The sequence below is a fragment of the Manacus vitellinus genome, unplaced genomic scaffold, assembly GCF_001715985.3.
Source record: "Manacus vitellinus isolate BGI_N305 unplaced genomic scaffold, ASM171598v3 scaffold_0_pilon, whole genome shotgun sequence".
In the NCBI taxonomy this organism is placed as follows: domain Eukaryota; kingdom Metazoa; phylum Chordata; class Aves; order Passeriformes; family Pipridae; genus Manacus; species Manacus vitellinus.
The window spans coordinates 47,036,576-47,057,917 of record NW_021938789.1 but is presented as its reverse complement, the minus strand read 5'-3'; the positions used below and the strand labels follow the sequence as shown (position 1 = coordinate 47,057,917).

The following is a 21,342-nucleotide window of genomic DNA, read 5'->3' as shown; positions in this document are numbered from 1 at the left end:
TTGGAGGATTTTCTCTATCACTTACTCTTCCATTTCTATTTTCATCAGACTTGTGTTGTTTCAGTTTCTTTGTTGTTGTTGGTTTGTTGTTTTTTTGGTTTTTAACCCAAATTTAAGTCACAACTCTGAAGACAAAACTCTCACTTCCGACATGATGTCTGTCTGTAGATAAATGGCTGAGAGCCATTTCATTCCTGTTCCTTACCACCCTACTGTCTTTAGTAGCACTAAATTAAGCCAAGGTGATTTTGTTTTTACTTCTAGATGGTACATACAGGGGAAACAGTATTTGACCAAGATTAGACTTTTTGGGCAACCATACTAAAATGTGTTAATTGAACATTATTTAAAATTTGAAAATAGTATTTAGGAATATTTAATTATGCAGCATGAAACCACCTATTATTCCATCAGCCAAAAAAGTTCATATTAGTTGGAAAAATAAACATAAATGTTTTTCATTGTGGGATAGTGTTGATGACCTGTGTGACTAGTATTATTTTCTTCATGCAATGTGTCCCAGAAACTTAGAGGAGCTTGCCTGGGATTGCCTTCACAAGAGCGTGTAGTTACGTGGTTTACAATGTCTCTCAAAATTCTTTTTCATTCTTGGGGTGTTTCCCCTGGCAGGACAAATTTTGGCTTTATGTTGGAGAGCTCCTCAGCACCATCTCCAATAACCTTGAGGCATGCTCTTGAGCACTGACCTAAGTCTGTATTGCCTCAATCCTGCCATTTCCCATGTACCACCCCCAACCCCTGTGCTACTGCCGCTGCTTATCCATTCACATGCTGTGCTAAAAGAGCAGAGAAGTAGACTTTGTTTTCATTTTTTGTGGGCAATACCATCAGCTTTTCAATTAGTGTTAGGGATATGTGTATCCTAAAAGTTTGATTTTTCAGGAGAACTACCTGTAACTGCAGGGCATTGTGTTATTGAAATGTCATGTTTAATGATACAAATTGGAAGTTAGAGCACATTCTTGTTTTGTTTTAGTGAGGTTTGTGTAATCCTGCCCCAGGGACATAAGTTTCCCCGCCTGTGCTGGGAAATTACTGTCACTTGTTGCTTACTTGTGTTAGATTAGGTGATATAAAGGAAGATATTACACAGCATATTGCACATCTGAATAGTAATTCTTCACTTAACAAATATTTACTTCCTCCAATGCCTCTTGGTTTTCTGTATCTTCTTGTGCACCCTTTTACATGAAGGGTCTGTGTCACCCTTTCTTCTCTGAGCTGTAATTAGCAGACTTTGATGTCTTTGGATGTGACAAGTTATTTTGTTTTTCAGTGGATTGTACTTGATCGCTGTTGTTCCAACCGGCCTCTTCTGCTGTTGAGTTACTACATTAGTCTTCTACTCCTCAGGATGATGAAAACCAGAATGCTAGTATCTTCTTCTGCCAGAGGGGGAGGAATGACAGCTATTTTTTGTTCATGAGCACTGTGGTTAGTGTTTAGGAAGTGCTTGTGATAGTAATAGAGAAGCAGGGAGGTCTGGTGTAACCTCAGGCAGGTTAATCACTGTACGCATTGACATTTGAATGCAACCAGGATTTTCATATGTGTGGTTGGTATTTCTTTTATTTTTTGTTTGCACTAGTCTGGAAGAAGGAAAGGAAGAAAGATCATGTTCTGCTTTAAGCTTTGTTTATTCAGAAAAGTTGTGTTGTTGGGTTTTTTTCCCCTCAATTTAACAGGAATGTGGAAGAAACTCTTCCCTGGTACACATCTTGTGTTGCTGTCATTTGAATTTTATATGCTTCCAATTCTCAAAGGCTTGAGCTTCCTCATTCCAGTTAAATAGAGCGGACTGAAGGAGTGAACTCAGTTTGCTTGGGCATCTCAAGGGCATGAAATGTAACTTCTTCAGCAGTTAACTTAGTGTTCTCTTCAATATGAGTCATTGCTACAAAATACAGAGCTGGAAGTGCTGGTCTCTCCCTTGGCACATCTAGGTTTTTTAGTTAATAAGAGAAGCACTTTAGAGGTAATTAAATACTTTGTGAAATTCATGTTACTGAGAAGCTTCTATAAATGAGGGATAGTTTCTCCAGATGCTCTTGGGTGGCAAAATGCCAGGAGGCACTGACTGTGGCTTGGCTCTTGGCTTCTGGGAGTGAATGAGGGCCTGTCCCCTTGAGAAAGATGCTTTACTAGGGATGCCAACCACATCTGGGAGCTAGTGGGAAAAACACCTGGGGCGGAGACCTTGAACTAACCGGGTGACTGGTCCTAAAGTGAGATGGGAATTATTTTTGTGACTCTGACTCAAGGTGCAATTGGGCAGTAACTCTTGGTTGGGCTAACATATACTCGTTCCTTGCTGCATGAGTGACTTTGTATGCCAGCAGTAGTAGTGGAAGCTCACATGCATGCTCATACAGACAAGGGAGAGTAGGACTGACGCTGTTACTGCTACTCCAGTCAATGAGCATCCCAGTAAGAGTGCAGAAGTGCCCATATCCAACATCCTACACATCTGTTCACTGTGTTTGTGCATTTATTTGGAAACTTGCTAGATGCTGATTTTTCCCCTTCACCTACCCACTAATCCTGGTTTGGATACTACTCTTTCCCAGTCTTTAGGAGTATGTGCAGCAACGTGTTTTCAAATTGGTTAATATCAGATCTGTATGGATGTGTTGTCACTCAAGTATCTTGCTAATATCTGGCCCAAACTTTACATAACATCAGCTAGAGTTCTTTGCAGAAATCTGCAGTTTGGCATCACGATCTCGTGGACGGTGCCCAGGCTCAGGCACTCTGTATTTCTGCAGTGACTTACTCCCTCAAATCCTTCTCTTGGAACAGAGGTTGCCAGTTGCATGAGTTTTCTTGTGGTAAAGGACTGAACTCCAGGCTTAAACCATGAATGCTGTGTCAGTTCAGGCTCTGAGTAATACACATGTTGTAAGGAGGAACTTCAGTGTCTTCATTTGACCTAAATGCCAGGTCACAGGTGTCCTTATGTAGATGGGAGAAGAGAAAAACCTATAAAGCCACACTAACCTGGTCTCCTCCTAACCTCATTTATAAGTGGGAATGTTTCTGAGAAGATGTTTTACTTCCAAGGTTTCCAAGTTAATTAATTTTTCAGCTTTGGTTATGCTTATTGTTCCCTCTCGCTAGTATGGTTTGCTTTGTTCTTCATCTCTAAACTGAAAAAGCAGCGCTAAACCTCTCTTGAGAGGCTATGTAGTATCAAAAGTGGAATATTGGCCCTGTTAAACTTCTAGATAGTAACTTTATTTGTGTCTTAGTCATTTTTGTTTAAGAAGAGGTTGTGTAAGATGATCATCTCCTTCAGTTCTTGTGCCCATGTGGCTTTTGAGTTAGTGACTGGTAGATCATTTTACAATGATCAAAATACTATGGGGCCCAAAAAGCTATTACATCCTTCTCCAGTTAGTGTTCGAATAGGTTTAAGGACAATCTTATTAGAAAGCTGGAGGGAAAAGAAAAAAAGCCGTCTCCAACTATTTTGCAGGCATTTCCTGTGCGGGATTCATTTCTAACCATAACCAATTGCAAGACTCCTACTGAAAGTGATAGGAGTTTCCAGGCTAGCTTGAATTTCTTTATGTGAGTGAAACAAAACTTTAAAGTGAGAATTTATGCATATTAAGATAATTTCAGTATCAAATTCAAGTAAGGATAGATCTTAATATTTTTTGTGGCCATGTTGGTGCTAATTCTTTCATTCAAAATTCTTATCACAGTGTGCTCTTGTTATTATTTAAGATATGAAAATGCTATATTCTCAGCATACCTAAACATATTTTGGTTGCTATAACTGTGCTAAGCTGCCATTTAGAAGACAGAGAAAACATCCCTGTGCTCCCTGGAAAATCAGACCTTTTTGTGGATTGCCATTATGGGCTGTAACTGAACACTAGTGAGAGGCATGAAATGCTTCCAGACCATTCAGTCTCTGGAAGAGCCACTCAGGGACATGTGCTGTAAATCTAGGACCTTCCTTTGGTAGGTTGCGTAATTTTAAGATATCTGATGCCTTCTAATAGGTGACTAGAGAGGAACGTATAAAGCTGTTAATTTCAAGACAGGCATGATGGATGGCTGTGTGAAGAGCTCAGATCTTTCTGTAGCTTTTATATTTTTCCATTGAACCTGTTGGGCTTTTAGAAACTGGTTGAATAAAAATGATATATTTATGAGGAGAAGGCTTTCCCCTAAAATTTGTTTGTTAAACAGGCAGTAAATATGCAAACAGTGCATTTTCGGATCAGGGTGACGTGAACCTTTGATGTCACCAGTTCATATGACACCAGAATATTGCTCACCAAAGGTCACTGGCTGCACGTTAAGTCTCACTTTCTGCTTCCATGTGTGTTGTCATTCCTGCCTTCCACCTGCAGAAGCAGGCTTGGGGATGCCATTGCTGTTTGGTGATTGATAAAATGTGCCTTGAATGGTGATTTTGGGTGGGAAGCCATCAGATTGTTCTGTTTCTGGTGGCCAGCTCAATTCTGTAATGGCCTTCCCATAATATATCCTGTCTGATAATGTTTTGGGAAGGGGGGAACAGATAGGACTGTAATATTTCTGCCTTTTGTTTTTAATGTTCCCATAATCTAAAGGTGGAGACTCAGTGATTTCGGAAACTGTTTGCATGCCCTGTCTAACCTCAGTGTATGGGGGTGGTTTTGCTTGGTTGGGTTCTTCCCCTCCCCCAACCTAAGTTTTGCAGCCAAAAGTTGGTTTCTGTTGTCTTGAGGAACTATTTTGCAAACATCCAATGCACTGCTGCTCAGTGAAGTTTTACGTCCCACTGAAGTGAGTTATAGGCTGATGTGTCTTGTTAAATTGTATGTTTGAATGTTAGACACAGCTGAGGGGGATGCATTTTACTGTGAGCTGAGGGGAAGGGGTTGGTGCTGTGGAGGCTGGCAGTGAAGGCTTGCTCTGCTGTCTCCCCCCCACCTTAGGCAATAGCCACTGGCATCTCCTGCATGGAGCAACTCGTTTTGCCAGCAGTCCCAGTGGTGATCCTTCAAGTAGGAAGGAGAATGAAGGCAGAGTAGCCCTGCCAGGACAGTTCTCTGGCCCTGCTCTGCAAATTTCTTGGATGGATAGTCCCATTTCCTTTTTTCAGTTGGTAGATGAAGAGATTTTCATTGCTTTTGAGATGCTGTGTTAGTTGCATATTTTTTCTTGGATTTGGACCGATGTGGAGAATCTCTTTTGAGGATAAGCTTTCAGCAGTGAACATCCCATATGATTTATTCTGAATACCTTTTAAGTTTGAAAATGTCTTCTTTCTTCTGCCAAAGGGTAAGTTATGACTCCCACTACCAGTTTTCACCAGAGCCTTACTCATGAGTGGCTTACACAAACTTGAGGTATACAAAATTCAGTAACATTCAGGGCAGTAGGGCAAGACAAAAAGAACAAGTCATCGTGGCTTTCAGCGAAACAGTGGTCAAAAAGGGCATTATTTATAAGGGCCAGAAATTTTGTTCTTTATTTGGTATAGTTGATGCAGAATTCATGAAAAGCAAGATGAAAAAAAAAGGCAAGTACTGATTTTAATTTTTTATTTAAAAAATTCTTCCAAAGTCTTATTTCCAGCAGTTCTACAAACAATAAGTTTACTTCTAGAAATTACTTGAAATCTAGCATGAGTCTTCCTACACTAAAATTTGTTGCTGTTGTTGGGTACTTAGTGAAAAAACCTGAAGTGACATGCCTAAGAACTGTATGGATTTAGCATGTCAGCTGTATCATCATGCTTTTCAAAAGCCTCCTCCTTGTGTGTTGGTCAGGCTTTTATTCTTAAGTAGCTTTGAAGGCATTCAAGAGGCTGTATCTAGACCTCAGAGGCTGAGAAGAGTGTCAATCACATGGAGGACAGTGACTCCTATATGAGTGATCCACATGTTGTACTATTAGCAGCAATAATAATAACATTAAAAACCCCATTAACAAACAAACAAAACCACAAAAAAACCCCACAACAAACCAACCAAACAAAAAGAACAGAAAAAAAAAACAATCTGCAGGCTTTCCATACCATCTGTCTTGGATCAAGTTGAAAAAGTTTTGCATATTGTGTTTTGGTGTTTTGTTGTTTTACTTGTCCTTGTTTCCTAGCTTTGCCTGTAACCACCAATGCATATAGGATTTTTTTTCAGAATGCTAGAGCAATCTTAGTTTTAGTCCCAAAATTTAAGACTGTAAAATTTTTAAGTTTTTGTTTCCTTAGCCGTGATAATATTCATTGTAAGCTCTGCTTCCTTTGGGGATGATTTCTTTTTCTGTGTCTTAACTTTGAAATGTCCTGATTTTAGTTTTGGTAGTATAGGGCTATGTGCCTACAAATATAAGGGAGAAAAAAAGGGAAAGAGAAAATAAAATTCACCAGAGAGCTATCGTGGCTAACAGGCTTAATTACAGGATTCCTCTGCAAGTCCAGACTTTGAATGGCCGGACACATTCCACTAAATTGTCAAGCTGAGAGCAAGTGGTAGACTGTTGCAGGAAGTAAATTTGAAGGGTCGAGTTTTCTTCATTGTTTTTTCAGAGCTATTTGATAAGCAACTTTATTCATTGTTTAGCTGTGTGTGTAGATTTTGGGTCGCCAGATGTCCTAGTAAGAAAAAAACATATTGCAGCATAACTTAGACTTTAGGTTACTATAATTAGTTGCAGTGTGGCTCTCAGCAGTGAAACTCAGAAGATGGTGAAAATTTATCAGCAAGTAATTTAGTTGAAGTTCATAGCTGCAACAAGTACCACAGGCATTTTCCTCTCTGGAGCTATAGTGAGGAAGTTTTGCTTGGGTTTATGTTTAGTCTTACATGTCTGCAATGCACTTGGCAATTGAATGGTAAAGAAAATCTACTTAAAATGAGGGTCTTTATTTTGTGGTCAGGGTATCTGTCCTGAATAGCTCCCTGTTCGCTCTGGAAAACTCCTTTTTGTTGTACACTGCCTAAAAAAAAAGCTGATGCCTTTTTATTTATATAGAGGTGTGTAAAAATAAATATTTCTATGCAAGTATTTACTTAAAAAATATATGTCTATATCACCATCTACAGTACTATATTCAGTGTTTTACATATATACATAAATAAATGTATACGTAACCCCCCCACACCTGGAACTGTATAAACAAATCATGTCAAAGTGATGTTTAAAGTAAAGCAAACTAAAACAGTGTATTGTGTGTGTTTACATAGATCTGTAATTTCAAAATGGAAAATTAAGTTTGAAGTTGTTATATGTTCTCATGAGCTTTATTAGCTTGTGATAAAGATTTTTGTCTTAGCTAAAAACAGCTGTATGAATCTATTAAACAATGTGCAACTGCTTTAAAATGTGTTTCTTGTTTTCTGAGGGCTTTTTATTGGACTTTTTTTTCCTGCAGTGTTTCATACTTTGGAGTTTTAGCCAATATGTGACTGGCTTAAAATAAATGTCTGCTGTAATATTCCCTTGACTTATAAAAGGCAAGGTATCCACTAGGATTTACTCATGTCTCCTGTTTCTGTTTTATTTCTTTGTGCTAGAAGTTTGCATTTGACTGAGGGGTTCTTTCTCCATTGCATTAAAGACACATATATATAGGACTGTGCTTTCATGAAGGTCTTGGTACCATCAGCATATTAGCCATGACCGGTTTGTTACTTTCCATGTGCTTCAGAGCATGCTGATTTGTCTGAAATGAGTTGTCATCTTTCACATGTTTCAGATTGCCTTTTAATTCCCTAAAGGGTCATGACATAAGCCTTAGTGCCTTTACACTTAAAATATGAAGCCTCTATTGATGTAGCATGGAGAAGTTTCTGCACCTTGATGCATTTCTTCTGCATTTCCTCCTTGAGTACTGAGCTGCATGCTCAAAGGAGAGCTGGTGAAAGTGTAACTCCATCTCCAGCCTTTTCAGCTGCTGGTTATAATGCTAACAGAAGTGGCTCTTTTCTTTTCTTCTTCTTTTTTTTTTTTTTTTTTTTTTTTAATATGTGACTCTTAAATGTGTCAAAATGTTCTGTGGGAAGTGGATGTGGTGGCTCTTATTGCTGCACTTCGGTTTCACCTCAAAAATGGACTTATACAGTTTTTGCAGAGTGAGAGTTTGAGATGGCATTCAATTGAGTTGTGCTCCCTGGACAGATGGTTTGTGCCAATAAGCAATTCTTGCAGTCTGAACTTGCCTTCATTTTCTCTTTACTTATATGGTGCAGCTTGTCATTTTCTCAACTCTTTGAAGCAAGAAGGTTGTTTTCTGCTTGTTTTTGCATGCCTGCTTTCTGGAGAGGGGAAGTGAGACAATGGCTGATGTATCACAAAGGATTCAATTTGCAGTAGCATTTTCTTGCCACTGGCTGTTATTTTTTTTGTCAGATCAGTTTTTGGTTCCTACTCCCCACTTAATTCTCTACTTCGCTTTCATGTGTAGAATTGCTTCATTTGTTGCATTTCCTTCTCACTGCTGCCATGTACCAGGCTCTTTGTCCTGTGAGAGGTACTCAAAGGCAAAAAAATCAGATTATCTTTAAATTAAACAGTATAATGTATTATGCTATTTGTATTTCTAAATTGGATGTTCTAGCAAGCATGGGTAGATTGCATTTGATACAGAAAAGGTGTATCCCATTAAGAGGGACTAAATCATAGACCATGAAAACCTTATGAAAACAACATGACACATTGGGCTACTAAGATTACTAAGGAGATGGATGTTCAGTTAGTTAGGGAGGAAGCACACCATTTTATTTGCTGCAGATATATGTATGGCCTTTACAGTATGGAAATTAATTTCTTTGGAAGTAGCAGACCTCAGTCCCTTTTGCCACTTCACACTTCAGCTCCATTAGAGAAAACTAACTCTGCTTTGCTTTGGGTTTGTTTGGGAAGCCCCAGCAATAGAACTTACTAAGTAACTTTCCAAACAATTTATTCCAAATCAGACAGGCACTTGAAAGTTCTGTTCTGATGCAAATAGTGTGGCTCATAAGGTGATGCCTCTTCAGCAGTCCCAAGTAGTCAGTGTGCCTCAGTTGTGGAGTTAATTTGTGTTGGCCATGCAAAAAACCCTCTCAAAAACCCCCAAAACCAACCCCACAACTAGAAGCAGCTCCTAAAAGCCAAAGCAGACATACAAAGTTTGTGTTGTGTTTCTAGCCACATCTTCATTCCATTTTCTGTCTCTCCAAGAAAATTAAGTAGGCAGTAATTTTTATTCACTGGCATATAGTCTCCCAGGGAGAAACCTGGATTAGTTCTGTAAGCTCTCTGAACAGAAGAATAATCGTCCAAGAGAAGACAGCCAGTTAAAATAAATAGGGCTCTTAAGGCATGCTGGCACCATGAGAACATGGCTGAGCTCCTTGAGAGAATACTTAGTAAAAGCTTCTAAATTAAGGTCTTAAATATCTTCAGACATTCTGGCACTTGACTGTAAATTGTTTTCCATCACTCAAGGGTTTGAAAAGCATATATTTTCTTGGATTTGCCCATGTTCTTGCAAATATGATTTTAGCCATGATGTCTGAATTACTTTGCCTTAGTCCTTTTGACAACTTGTTTTTTGGCATTGTGACATTATTTCGTCTCCAAGTCAGAACGTTAGTTGTATCTTGTTCTTCAAGAAGTATTACCCATCTCATCTTGGTTGCAATCTTTTCATCTCTTTGTTCTCCTGAATGCTTCAAGTGGCTTGGAAAAGCAAGACCAGATGCTTAGTCTTATTAGATGCCAATAGAGCTACACTTGAACAGAATAGTTTCTTTATTCCTCATTGATGTGAGTGTGAATTTTAATAATCCTTTGAATTCCAGTGGGTATTTCCACATTTTTTGTATGTTAGTGCCTGGATAAAATGTTTAAGCTACATGTAAAATACGTGAATTTTATCAGAATTTATTGCTATATATGTAGTTAGCTACTTCCTTTTCAAGGAAGCAAGTTCAAAAGCAGGGATTGTACTTCCTAATAACTGCTACTGGGCTTGCAGTAATCATGAGGTAGTGGTGTTCTGTCAAAAATTAAAGCTGAAGGCACCTTTTGTGAAATTGTTTCTTCTACCTTACATCCTGCAGCATTTGGACTGTTGTAAGGGAAAGGGAGAGGGGTAGCAAAGGTTAAACCTGCTCATGGAAGAGCAGAGCTGCAACAAAACCATGATCCAATCAAGCCATGACAAGTGAGAGATGGCACCAGTTAATAACCCTTCTGGCATCAGCATGTGGAAACTGTTCCTGCTTATTAACAACCTGTTCTGGGGCAAGCAAGGGAAGCTGAGGGCTGCTGCTGGCATTAATGTTGGTTTGTTTAGCTTTAGTTGATTGAAAAATAAAAGAGCACATATTCAAAAGGCCTATACATTGTGCAGTTACCCTGTTTTGTAAACCTAATTTATATTTTTTGGATCCTTTTCTGCATCAACCCAATTGTGTGCAAGAGTAACATGCTATGTGGTGCCTCTTCTGTGTTAAGTAGTTAATGTCCTCTTGTGCTCCTTCATAGATGTGTAGCTCCATGTTTAGTGCATGCAGGGATGGATAGAGTGAGTGATGTGTATGTATGCAGCACATCATTTAAAGTGCAAAACCAAGTTAGGTTGGTTTTGTTTTTGATTTTTTGTTTGGTTCGTTGGTTTGGGTTTTCTTTTGTTTGTTTGTTTTTTTTGTGGAGTGGGAGGCATTAGATAAATATTAAATATTAAGAAAAAATTTTAAGGAGAAAAGAAAGCGAGCTGAAACCATTTGTTTTTTTCCTGAAATGTGAACCCACAGGTGTGCTCAGCCATGTTTGCATAGAGGGAAAACTCAAACTTTGTACTGGTTTTTGTTTGGAACAGTAGGGATATGGAGCTCAGTGACATTAAAATACATGTTGTTGTCAGGGTTACTGTTGTCAGAACTGAGAATGAAATGTGAGAGATGTTTTTATAGTTCTTTGCTGGAAAAATGAATGAATGCCTGTGGGCGCTCCCCATTTTCCCATGGGCTATGATGAATACAAAGGCTGTTTTGGGTCTGCTTCAACTAAGCCACTGCTGCATCACAGTGAGGGAGCTGCTGCATATGGAGGGAAAGGGATGAAGCAAAGCTGGACAACCTAGGAGGACGGGTCAGGAGGCAAGGGAAGCTCTATTGCCAGGCTCTCTTGCCAGGACTGGGGTAGTACTTGCTGTTGGGGTCCACAGCCAGACCAAGAAGTATAGTTGGTACTTGGCCTTACACTTTTTTCCTTAGATGTTATCTTTAAAAATTATTGTTGTTGTGCTGTGCATGCTTTAGGTTACAGCTTTATAAATCAGTTTGAAAATAACTTTCACGTTATGGGGAGAAAAAGGAGGGAAATGAATGAACGTAGCAAGTGGGAATTCAGCCACATGGAGTGAGGCGAGGGCAGGGTTTCCTGGTGATGATACATAGCAAAGTACTCTGGTAATCAAACAGGTTTTTTGACCTAAGCTAACTTTGATCGTTGCTTTGTTTGGGGAAAAGCTTTAGCTTATTTGCAGGACTGCCTCATAACCTCTTTTTATAGCTGGTTGTGTCAGTGCTTTCCACAGCAAACCCGTCATTACGGTTCTTATAACTCAGCTATATAAATTTGATCTGGACTTTAAAACTGGTATGTATGTTCTTGATTTGGAAGTGAGTATCAAGGCTGGCTGGCTAATCTGTTGGCTATGCAAATAATATTGCTGTTGTAAAGGCTGTGAGGAACATGATACAGCTCTCAGTTTCCATTGAGTGCAGAGGAAGTTTATTTGCCACAAAGAGCAGGTGCTCTTATGCCTTTTTTTTTTCCCCCTCTCATGCAGAAGTTGTAAGCTGGACCCTAAGTGTCCCAAACCTGTCAGGAGTCTGGAGTGTAAGTTGGGTTTTTGCTTCCTTCCCTACCGTGGAAGCAGGTGAGGAAGGGCTTTGGTGAGCTGTCCTGTAAGGTAGATCATGCTGGAGCACAGTGTTACCCTATTTGTGCTTGTGGTGTTCAGGTGTTGGCCCTGAGTGTTCCATGCTGCTGCCTCTGCAGGTTGTGAGGTGCTGGGTAACCCCTCAGTAGTCAGGTCAGACACGTGCAGTATGTGTGATGCAGTTGGTACAGGTACAGAGCATATTTTGGAGCAAGCGTGTGTTCTTCTCTTGTAACAATTCACCAAAGGGGTGCTTTTTAGTGTACTTTGAGCTCTACATACGTTTGAGAGGATGCTGTTAAAATACTGGCTATCGGTGCCAGGTGGTACTTTGGTCAGGTGAAATGAGGCTAGGGATAAGCAAGGTAATAAGAGGTAATGAGTGTAAATATCAGTAAAAAGTGTATAGTAACAAGGAGATAAAGTGGTTTGAATGTCCGTGAAAAGACAGAGTGTTATTTGATAAAAAAGAGTTTTCCTCTTTGCTTATTTTGCGATTCTGCAAAGTTCTTTTGTAATATTCTTTCTCTAAATGAGTATGTTGTGGTTTGGCTTTTTACTTATTTAAAATACTTTATTATTGGGAGGAATGTAGACTGAAGGAGAAGCAGGAGCAGTAGTGATACAAAGATCATTGTCTGGTTGCCTTCTGCTTTGATTATTCATGACTTTAAACTGAATTGCTATAGCCAACTGCTTATCAAATGCTCAAAGGGTAAAAATGAAGCTGGAGGGATGTCAGCTAGCCCAGAGAGTTTTAAATCAGGCTCAGTGAGTTACATTCTGAGAGAAAGTTGCAGATGACATTGAAGGATGCTTGTGCAATGGGGGGAACATTATTTACTGTCAGACTACAAAATAGTTTCTTTGGGAAAGTGGTTGTGACACACTATCACACAAGCTGGTTGCAGCTAGGATTGATTCAAGGCAGACAGTTTGGAAAAGATAAAAGGCAGCTTCCATCTCTAGTCAAATAGACCTTTGTCCTATGAGGAACTGCAATTTAAGTAATTCATTACTGCATAAAAGCAAAATAATGACAGCTCAAAGAAGAGTTGCCTGTCAAGTTTTCTTCTTAGTCATGTGAGAGAAAAATAGATGGTTATATGTTAATTAGAAATTAATTAGGCTGCAAATTACATTGATTCAGAGATAGATGCACATGAGTGTGCATACATGCAATTTTCCTGGAAAGGCTCTTTCAAAATATCTCATTAAAGCTTAAAAGTAAAAAAGTTGTTGGTTATTGCAAAGCAAAATAGTGGGCTGGCTAAAATTTAGCTCAATAAAACAGTTGCATTCCACGGTGTTTTGAGCTGTTTGCTTTTCAAACCCTTAGTTATCGAACTACACTGATTTTTTACACCTTGCTTTTGGAAGCTCTTCCTGGATCAAGGACTGCTTTACTTTTGTTCTGTCTCCATTTTGGAATGTGCTGCTGGACAATATTTGCACTTTTGAAATTCTGATGTTTAAAACCACAAGAACAACATATTTTTTGGGTTTGTTTGTTTTGTTTGTGTTTTTTTTTGTTTGGCCAAACAAAATTGAAATCTAATATTAGGTGGGTTATTTTACTTAGGTTTGTTAGAAAGCATCATGGGCATCTGTGGATGGCATAGGCTGGCTTTTGGCTTTCAGCCGTGAAGCTGGTTGCTGCTGAGGGCAGAGAAGTCTTTTGCTGCTGAGGGCTGTGGGAGTGATTGGTCTCAGCAGGTGCCTGATCATGAAATGTTTCTCCTGCTTGCCTCCCCTTCTGTCTCCAAATGAGCTTCCCAGAGATACAGAGACATGAAATTAAGTAGGAGGAAACATTCCTGGTTTGGCAATTTTTTAGCTTTAAAGTCTGTGGTGTAACATGAAGAAAAAAAGTCTCCTTTATTTTGTAGCCATAATTCATACTTGATTTTAAAAACTTGCATCATATTGTAAATACAGAATTAAAACAGATCCATTAAAGATTTGTAGAATATTTGTGGTGCTTAGAGGTTAGTTGGATTCTCAGGTAGCCCGTTTTATAATTTTAATGCTGTACTCTTCTATGCATACATCCTGTTGTATTGATTCCATGTGGTGATACAGGCACATTTAATAAAGGCATGTTTTAAGGATGTGCCTTTTTTCCAGGTAGTACTGTACTTTTATGGGAGACTGATGCAGGATAATGTTACTAAGATAGGGTTAAATTTGCAACTTAAGAACAAAATAACTTGTACAGGACAAAAAAAAAAGGTGTACAAAAGTAGTACTGAGATAAATATGTAGGTGACAATATATAAGAAAACTTGAAATGGTATTTATAAATCTTCTGAATCTGTTGGTTTTTTCAAAATCTAGGTGAAAAAAAATAAATTGAGTTAGTTTCCATTGTGACAAGGAATGTGTAGAATCTTTCTTTTGTTTTTGTTTCAAATATGTATGTGGTTTTGGTGCAAATATGTACACAGTTTTGCATATGTAATCTCCAGTAGATATATCAATTTATTGTTTGTAATGGCAATGCACAGTTGCAGCATCTAGGAACTGCCCAAACTGAGTCTCCCAGGGTCTACAATCTGGAAAAGATCCTTAATTATTTCAAATGTTCTGATTTCTCCAGCTGTGTTCAGTGTAGATGTTTGTTTATTTTTATATACTTGTTCTTGTGATAATATTCCTGTTGCATCTGTGGTAAAACTGCCCTTGTAGCTTCATTATAGGTGTCAAGGATGCTGGCCAGTACTTTCAGAGAAGACTCATGCCCTGGCTGAGATTTCCTAGAAGTATCAACCTCACCTCTCTTGGTTAGTCAGGTCTCTTATTCAGAATCAGTAAGTGTTACTTAGAAGTCTTATCCACTGTGCCTAGATAAGGAGATTACTGCTCTGGCATTCCTCTGCATGTGCAGTTCTCCACACTCTTGCCCAGTAATTTGTCCAGATATGTCTCTGACAGCCTCATCTGCAAGGCATATTCAATTCCCTGTGTGTATGACAGGACTCATGGACATAGCCAAGGACTCATCATGCTTCTCAGGACCTATCTGCTCTTTTCCTCATCTCCAAGGTGCAATTTCCAGCTGTATTTTTAAGGCATTTTCATCCTGGGGGTTTGCTGAAATGATTTTATATCTATCTCCCATGCGTGCTTGCAAAGACTTTCATTTCCTGTAGGCAACAGTTTAGGAATGACTTCTTGAGAGTCAGATGGTTAGTTGTGGATTGTCATGTGTTGGCTACTAGAATCAAACAAAAATGTTTGGCTTTTCTTTTAAATTAATAAATTTGTTTTAATTTACACTTCTGTGGATGATAAGGCATCCCACCCCACCATGAAAATAGTTACCCTGATGCCTGCTTTTGAAGTCTCACTTCTGAGTTGTATGTAGGTCGTTTTTTTTCTTTTTTCGTCACAAATTACAACATGTCAGCATCATGTGCATTTCAGCATGTTCTGAGAGCTAAATTTTATTCAGCTGGGGAGCCGAATCACAAAGCACAGCGATCCATTTGACCTTTAGCTTTTAGTGCCCTTACGTTCCTTTCCCTTTTCCAGACCTTGCTGGCAAATGTCAGCATGCTATAACATATCATTTTAGGGATCTGTTTATGGCAGGTTCCACCCCTCACCCAAAGGTTTGAGGAGCTTTCCTATAAATAGCTATGTTGGTCATAGCTTTCTATATGCTTGTGGGGTTCCCTGATCAGTGTTTTATAGTAACCAGCTCTCTTAGCTCAGAATTTGGGTGTGAACACCAAATTTTGAAAGAATTTTGGCTTGGTTGAAGTCTTTTGTAAAAGGATGCACTATAAAACTTGTAATTCTTATGAATTTAGCAAGTCAAAAAGGTTTTCTGAAATCAGAGCATCTCCTTTTTCCTTTGTCTTTTATGTTTCTTCCTTGCATGGGACTTGCTCTGCTAACTTTTCTTTGTTTGCGCCCTCTGTTTTCAACTCTGGATAAAATTGCTATGTTGACTTGTAATGCTGAGGGACTGGCTGCTGTTTTAAATCTGAAGATATGACAAGTCTTCCTGCATCTCAGGCCTCTCCTTTCACCAGGCTAACATCAAATGGAAGGATTTTTCTGATGTTGCTTAGAATTTTGTCTATTGTTTTTAGCTGCTAGAGATTACTACTGCAGTCAGCAAGTATGGAACTGATGTTGAAAAATGGCAGCTGTGATCCACTGAATGTGAAATTTCTTGGGTTTAGTCTATATGTTGTCAAATGGTAACATTTTTTGGAGTTTTGCATTTGCATTTGTCTTGCACCATTACACAATACTTTTTTCTCAGTTAAAGTATTTGTCTGCAGATGCCATCCAGTACAGATGTCACAGCTGTTGTGTATCACAGTCTCCTGGATTTCAGGAAGGGCTTGACCATATTAGGTAGGCTGATGGGACACTTTCCACAGGTTTACCTGGTCAAACAACCATTCATGCACAAATGCAAAGATGGAGCTCCTAGTGTTTCATGCATTATTACCTCTTTGCCATAGACAATTTTCAAGACTTGACCTCATTTCTTCTTGATGTGATTGATGTGGAGACTGGTGACTGCACTTTGTAAAGGAACAACAAGGAACCAAAACTTCTTGGTCCCTACTGAATGACCTAAAACAGGGGCAGTGAAAAACAGCAGAAAGGAAAGCCTTCCTTCTGCCTACCTCAGAGAAATTATAGAATCATAGAATTGTTAAGGTTGGAAAAGACCTCTAAGGGCCGCCAAGTCCAACCATCAACCTAGCACCGCCACCACCAGGTTCACTACTAAACAATATCCTCAGGTGCCATATCCACACATTTTTTGAACACTTCTGGGGAACTTTTCTGGGCAGCCTCTTCCAATAGTTGACTATGCTTTCCATGAAGAAATTTTTCCTAACATCCAAACTATACCTCCCTTAGTGCAACTTGAGAGCGTTTACTCTTGTCCTGTCCTTTGTTACCTGGGAGGAGGGACTTGACTCCCACCTCACTACAACCTCCTTTCAGATAGTTGTAGAGTGATAATGTCTCCCTTCAGCCTTCTTTTCTCAAGGCTAAACAACCTCAGTTCTCAAGTCATGTGCTATAGCACAGCTAGGGCCGATGGTGAATTTCACTTCTGGAAATGAAGTAGCTCTGCTGTTTGCATGATGTCCCTAGAAACACTGATTTCTTCAAGGAACAGACTCGTGCTTGCAGGCAAATGACTGAGTTGTGTGGTTTTGTATGTACAGCACCAGCAGCTACAACATCTCTACTGCAAGATAGGAAATACATCTGGAAAAAAGAGGGATTTTGCACCATCCAGGACTGCTCTTTGCAGCCAGTTATAAAATGATTAGGAGGTTGAAGACAGGGTTACTAATCAGTGCGTAGATCTTACCATGTGGCGCTTTATTTCTGTTTCTGTTCTTGGGAATGAAGGTAGTCGAAATCAGTGGCATCATATGAAAATATTAATTTATTGTTCAGTTGGAGCCAATAATATGAACTTTACAAAGGTTTCTGTTGCAAGACTGTTTCATTCAAGTGGACCAAAGGCAGTTGAGCTGAACTTCGATAATGACCTCGATCAAAGAGTCAAACTGCTCAAGAGGCCTTTCTTATTCTTGTCTGAATATACTGCAGGTCACTGGGGGCTGTAAACCTACAGAGAAAAAGGCAAAATAGTATCCTTTAACTGGTCAGTCTGTAATGTTGAACTTTTGACTTTCTAGTAGTTGCAGCTAGGAAAAAGTTATCTTCACTATTAATGGAGTCTTCCACACACATGACCAGTTATAGATAAATAAATTAACGAACTTCGAAAAGATAATTAAGTGGAAAATCTAGAATAGAAAAAGCTGGTTTACAACCTTTCTCCTCTTGTGAGAAAAATTTCATATATGAAGAGAAAAGCGACTGGAACTTGGCATGCAGGAGACTGTGAGTTCCTGTCCCTGCTTGTGTCTCAGTGAATGTCCATAGCTTCTAACCAGTAAAGTGGAGTTTGATTCTGAAAAACTTTTCCTGTCATTGAAGTGAAATGAGTACCTTTAAATATTGCAGCAATTTTCACAGGGATATGTTCACAGGACTCACAAAGGAGAAAAGATATCTTTTTTTTTTTTTTTTCTTTCTGTGAAACAGCACTGTGAATAAGATATTGTGATTTTGTGTTCAATATAAACATAAACAAGTTTCTCATTTACCATTCTTGTGATGTTTCAGCTTAATGATGGAGGCAAAGCAGCCCGAGCACATGTGGGGATAGGTGATGTGGTTCTCACCATTGATGGGATAAGCACAGATGGGATGACTCATCTAGAAGCACAAAACAAGATCAAGGCATGTACAGGCAATTTGAACATGACTCTGCAGAGGTAAGATACCTTTATTTAAAGAGAATTGATCATCACTGTAACTGTTGTTTGGAGAATAAAAACATGTAAGTGGTTTGCCAAAGTACATGGAATTAAGTGGAAATGATTGAAAGATGTGCTGCCATACCCTGAAATCTGTCTTGATTTATAGTGTTTTAGAAAAGTTATTAGATGTTAATTATGTGAGTTGACAAAGACCTTTTCCAACCTTATGTCATCTACTCTAGTTCCTTTTGAGCTTCAGTTTTGTTTAATTCACTTGTTTAAGCAAAACGAGGTCTTATTCAGGCTTTTTTTAACCTGTCCCAGCTGACTAGGGGCATTTCTTTTTTGGGTCAAGTCCAACAGCATCATTGTTATTGGCAAACAAAATGATGGATTTAAACAGTTAAACCCTGAGTTAAATGGATGAAAATACTGCAGCTCAGAGTCTCTGAGGTACCTTTCCTGAAGTGATACTACCGTTTCACAAAGTATCAGCCTCCCTTTGCTAGTTGAAGAATCTGCTATAGAGGTAACATCTTGGTCAAGTCTTATTCCTGAAACATAGAGTTTATTCAATCCCAGCATACCTCTGTTAGCCTGGGACTATGTTTTGGTAGGTGTTGGAAGAAGGGAGCAGGATGCTCACATACGGGTTATTGAACCTGGAGCAGGAAGAGCAGCAGCACAAGCAAGAAATTCCTTCAAGCTCTCAGAAGTCTCCCAGGGCTAAATATTATCTTTTGTTAGAAGACTGCTATTTTGATTTAATGATATGGGTGAACATCTTGGAGGAGGATTGGCCTCTGGATCCATCACATAGGGGGAAACATCTTTTCTTGTTTTCAAAGAAAACAAGAGCAGCTATACCCCATGATTGCTGTTCGTGCCTGCCTTCAGCAGTGCAAAATTCCTTGATGGATGTTGGTTGAGGTCCGTAACATATCTTTTCACCAGTTACTTATGTCTTTTGTGGCAAATTATCCTGCCCTCAATGAACGGACTATGTGTCTCTGAGAGTTCATTGGCGTTGAAGACGTGACGTGGTTGTAGATCTGACAAACATCCATCTCTCCAGGGTGGGGGTGCCTGTTCCCAGCCCTAAGTGACATGTATTTGAATGGTTGTATGAGTGCTTTCTTCTGTGAGAGTCTACAGTTCATCCCTGCTTGTTGTTTCCTGTTTTTCTTGTTGTCCTATCCTTTGGTCCTTAGCTACCCTTAATAAGGGATTCCCTTTTCTCAGTCTCTGAGGAAAGGAGTATCTTGTGGTGTGGTTCGTGCCTAGGGCATCTTCTGGAGCGAAACTTGTAAAGGTGGCATTAAAAGTTTCTTGATGAAAGAGAGGTATTATACCAGCTCTAGTATCTAGTATGTCATTTGCTTTTCTGACTCCCAACGAGACAGGCAGGTTGTTTAGAAATGCACTTTCCAGGAGCCCACTGAGTCACTCCAGAAGCAGCTGGGAGTGAAGGGGGGCAGGGGGTGGCCCCCTTTCTCCTGTCACCATAATTGGATGGGCAGGGTTAATATCAGATATAGGAAAGTTATAGCAGGTGTGTCTCGGTCAGGCAATGACTTGTCTGAGGCTGCTTCTGGTTGGGTACAGAGATGAGTGGTTTGAAAATCGAATTAATCATGGGTTAGCCCAGCCCCCTCCTGTTCTCACCCTTCCTACCTAGTCTAGCATCTGACTCACCGCTGTTGGCTACCTGACAGCTGAAGACTAAGTCAGGATCAAACTAACAGAGATCAAAGGAATAGCCTTGGTCCCAGCATCTGAGGGTGGGATAGATGTCCTGTCTTGTGGCTCTGCTAGTTTGCAGTCTCATGGTCTCAGCTGTTTTGAATTCTGCCTGGATCCCAAGAAACCAAAGCTGTAGACAGTGCTGCCCTGACTCTTCTGCCTGTGAAAACTTCCTTGCTCTGCTGTTTAACAGATTTGCTTTGGTTGCTTATTTGATCTTTATAGCTTGGAAGAAAATGCTTCTTGGAGTCAGACTGGCTCATGCTAACTTGAGATGCTGTCTGCCCATGGGAAGGACAGCTTAAGAGTATAAAGAGTGTGGCAAGATAAGCCATTTTAATACTGAGGTTTCTCCGTACTTAAATTCTTCTGTTCCTGCCTCTTTTCCCAAATCAAAACAGAACTAAATAAAATATTTTAGGCTGTTATTGTTCACATGCAAGACTAAAGAGATGCTGTCAATGTGAAACAAAATTGGCCTTCAAAATACGGGCTGGTGCCACAGTATAGGGAAATCTAAGACATATCTTATTTTGTTATTACTGCTTTTAATTGTCTTTAGTTTTTACACTTCTGAGATTTTATCTACTTTCATATAGTCTACTGGTAGTTTGAACTACAGTGCAAGAAAGTTGAAAGACTACATAAATTCTTAGATACTGTGTTGCTTTAAAAGAACACAATGATGAGATGGTTAGTGGTGTTACTTTGAGGTCCAAGAAAAATGGAAGAGCATGATGGCTTAAGGTAATGGCTTTTGCACTGTGAGCATGTCATGTGGTGTTTATCAAAGGTGTGAAAGAACTCAGTTTGAGCAAGTTAGTTGTGGGAACCATAAGTTCAATTTGATACATTTTTGTGGTAGAACCAAGTGACTTTTATTCACAATAAACTGTAAGAAGTGCTGTGCACTGATCTGTGGATGCCTGCTTTACTCTTGATCAGTTATGATTTGACACAGATCGATGTAGAATATGTGGAAATTAATATAGTGGTGCAGACTTAAGTGTAATGTAAAGATAATGGCAATATGGGGAAAAATTACTGAGTATGCCACCAGCCTCATGGCATGTCAGAGATGGGGCTGGCTGTGCTGTGTGCTAGGGAGGGATTAACCAAAATAATCAGTACTTATTTGAAAAAGAGCTGTGTCTTCCTGCTCTGGCTTTTTAGGGGCTTTTTTTATGTGTTAATGGGGATCAAAATGGTAATTGGTAGAAAAGCAGTGCTACACCCTAGGGATTTTTAGGCCAGTGAACGTGAGTGAGTCCCATCTGAGGTTGATGTACTCCAGCATCCCAGTGTGTTCTGTGGCCAGGGTATGACAACACCTTACCTTTTAAAAGCTACGAAGGAAACTTCCTGAGTCTTCATGGCAAAGGT

The 21,342-nt window shown here is 39.4% G+C and overlaps 1 protein-coding gene across 4 annotated transcripts in view; it reads left to right on the top strand.

Annotated features, from left to right (window-relative positions):
• Nucleotides 1–21,342, top strand: part of PDLIM5 (PDZ and LIM domain 5) — an 80,634-nt gene that overhangs the window by 22,789 nt on the left and 36,503 nt on the right. For all 4 annotated transcript variants that reach the window (XM_018072880.2, XM_018072873.2, XM_018072890.1 and 1 more), the window contains one exon: nt 18,080–18,231. In XM_018072880.2, the coding sequence (XP_017928369.1) occupies nt 18,080–18,231 (152 nt within the window). The remainder of the gene's footprint in view (nt 1–18,079; nt 18,232–21,342) is intronic.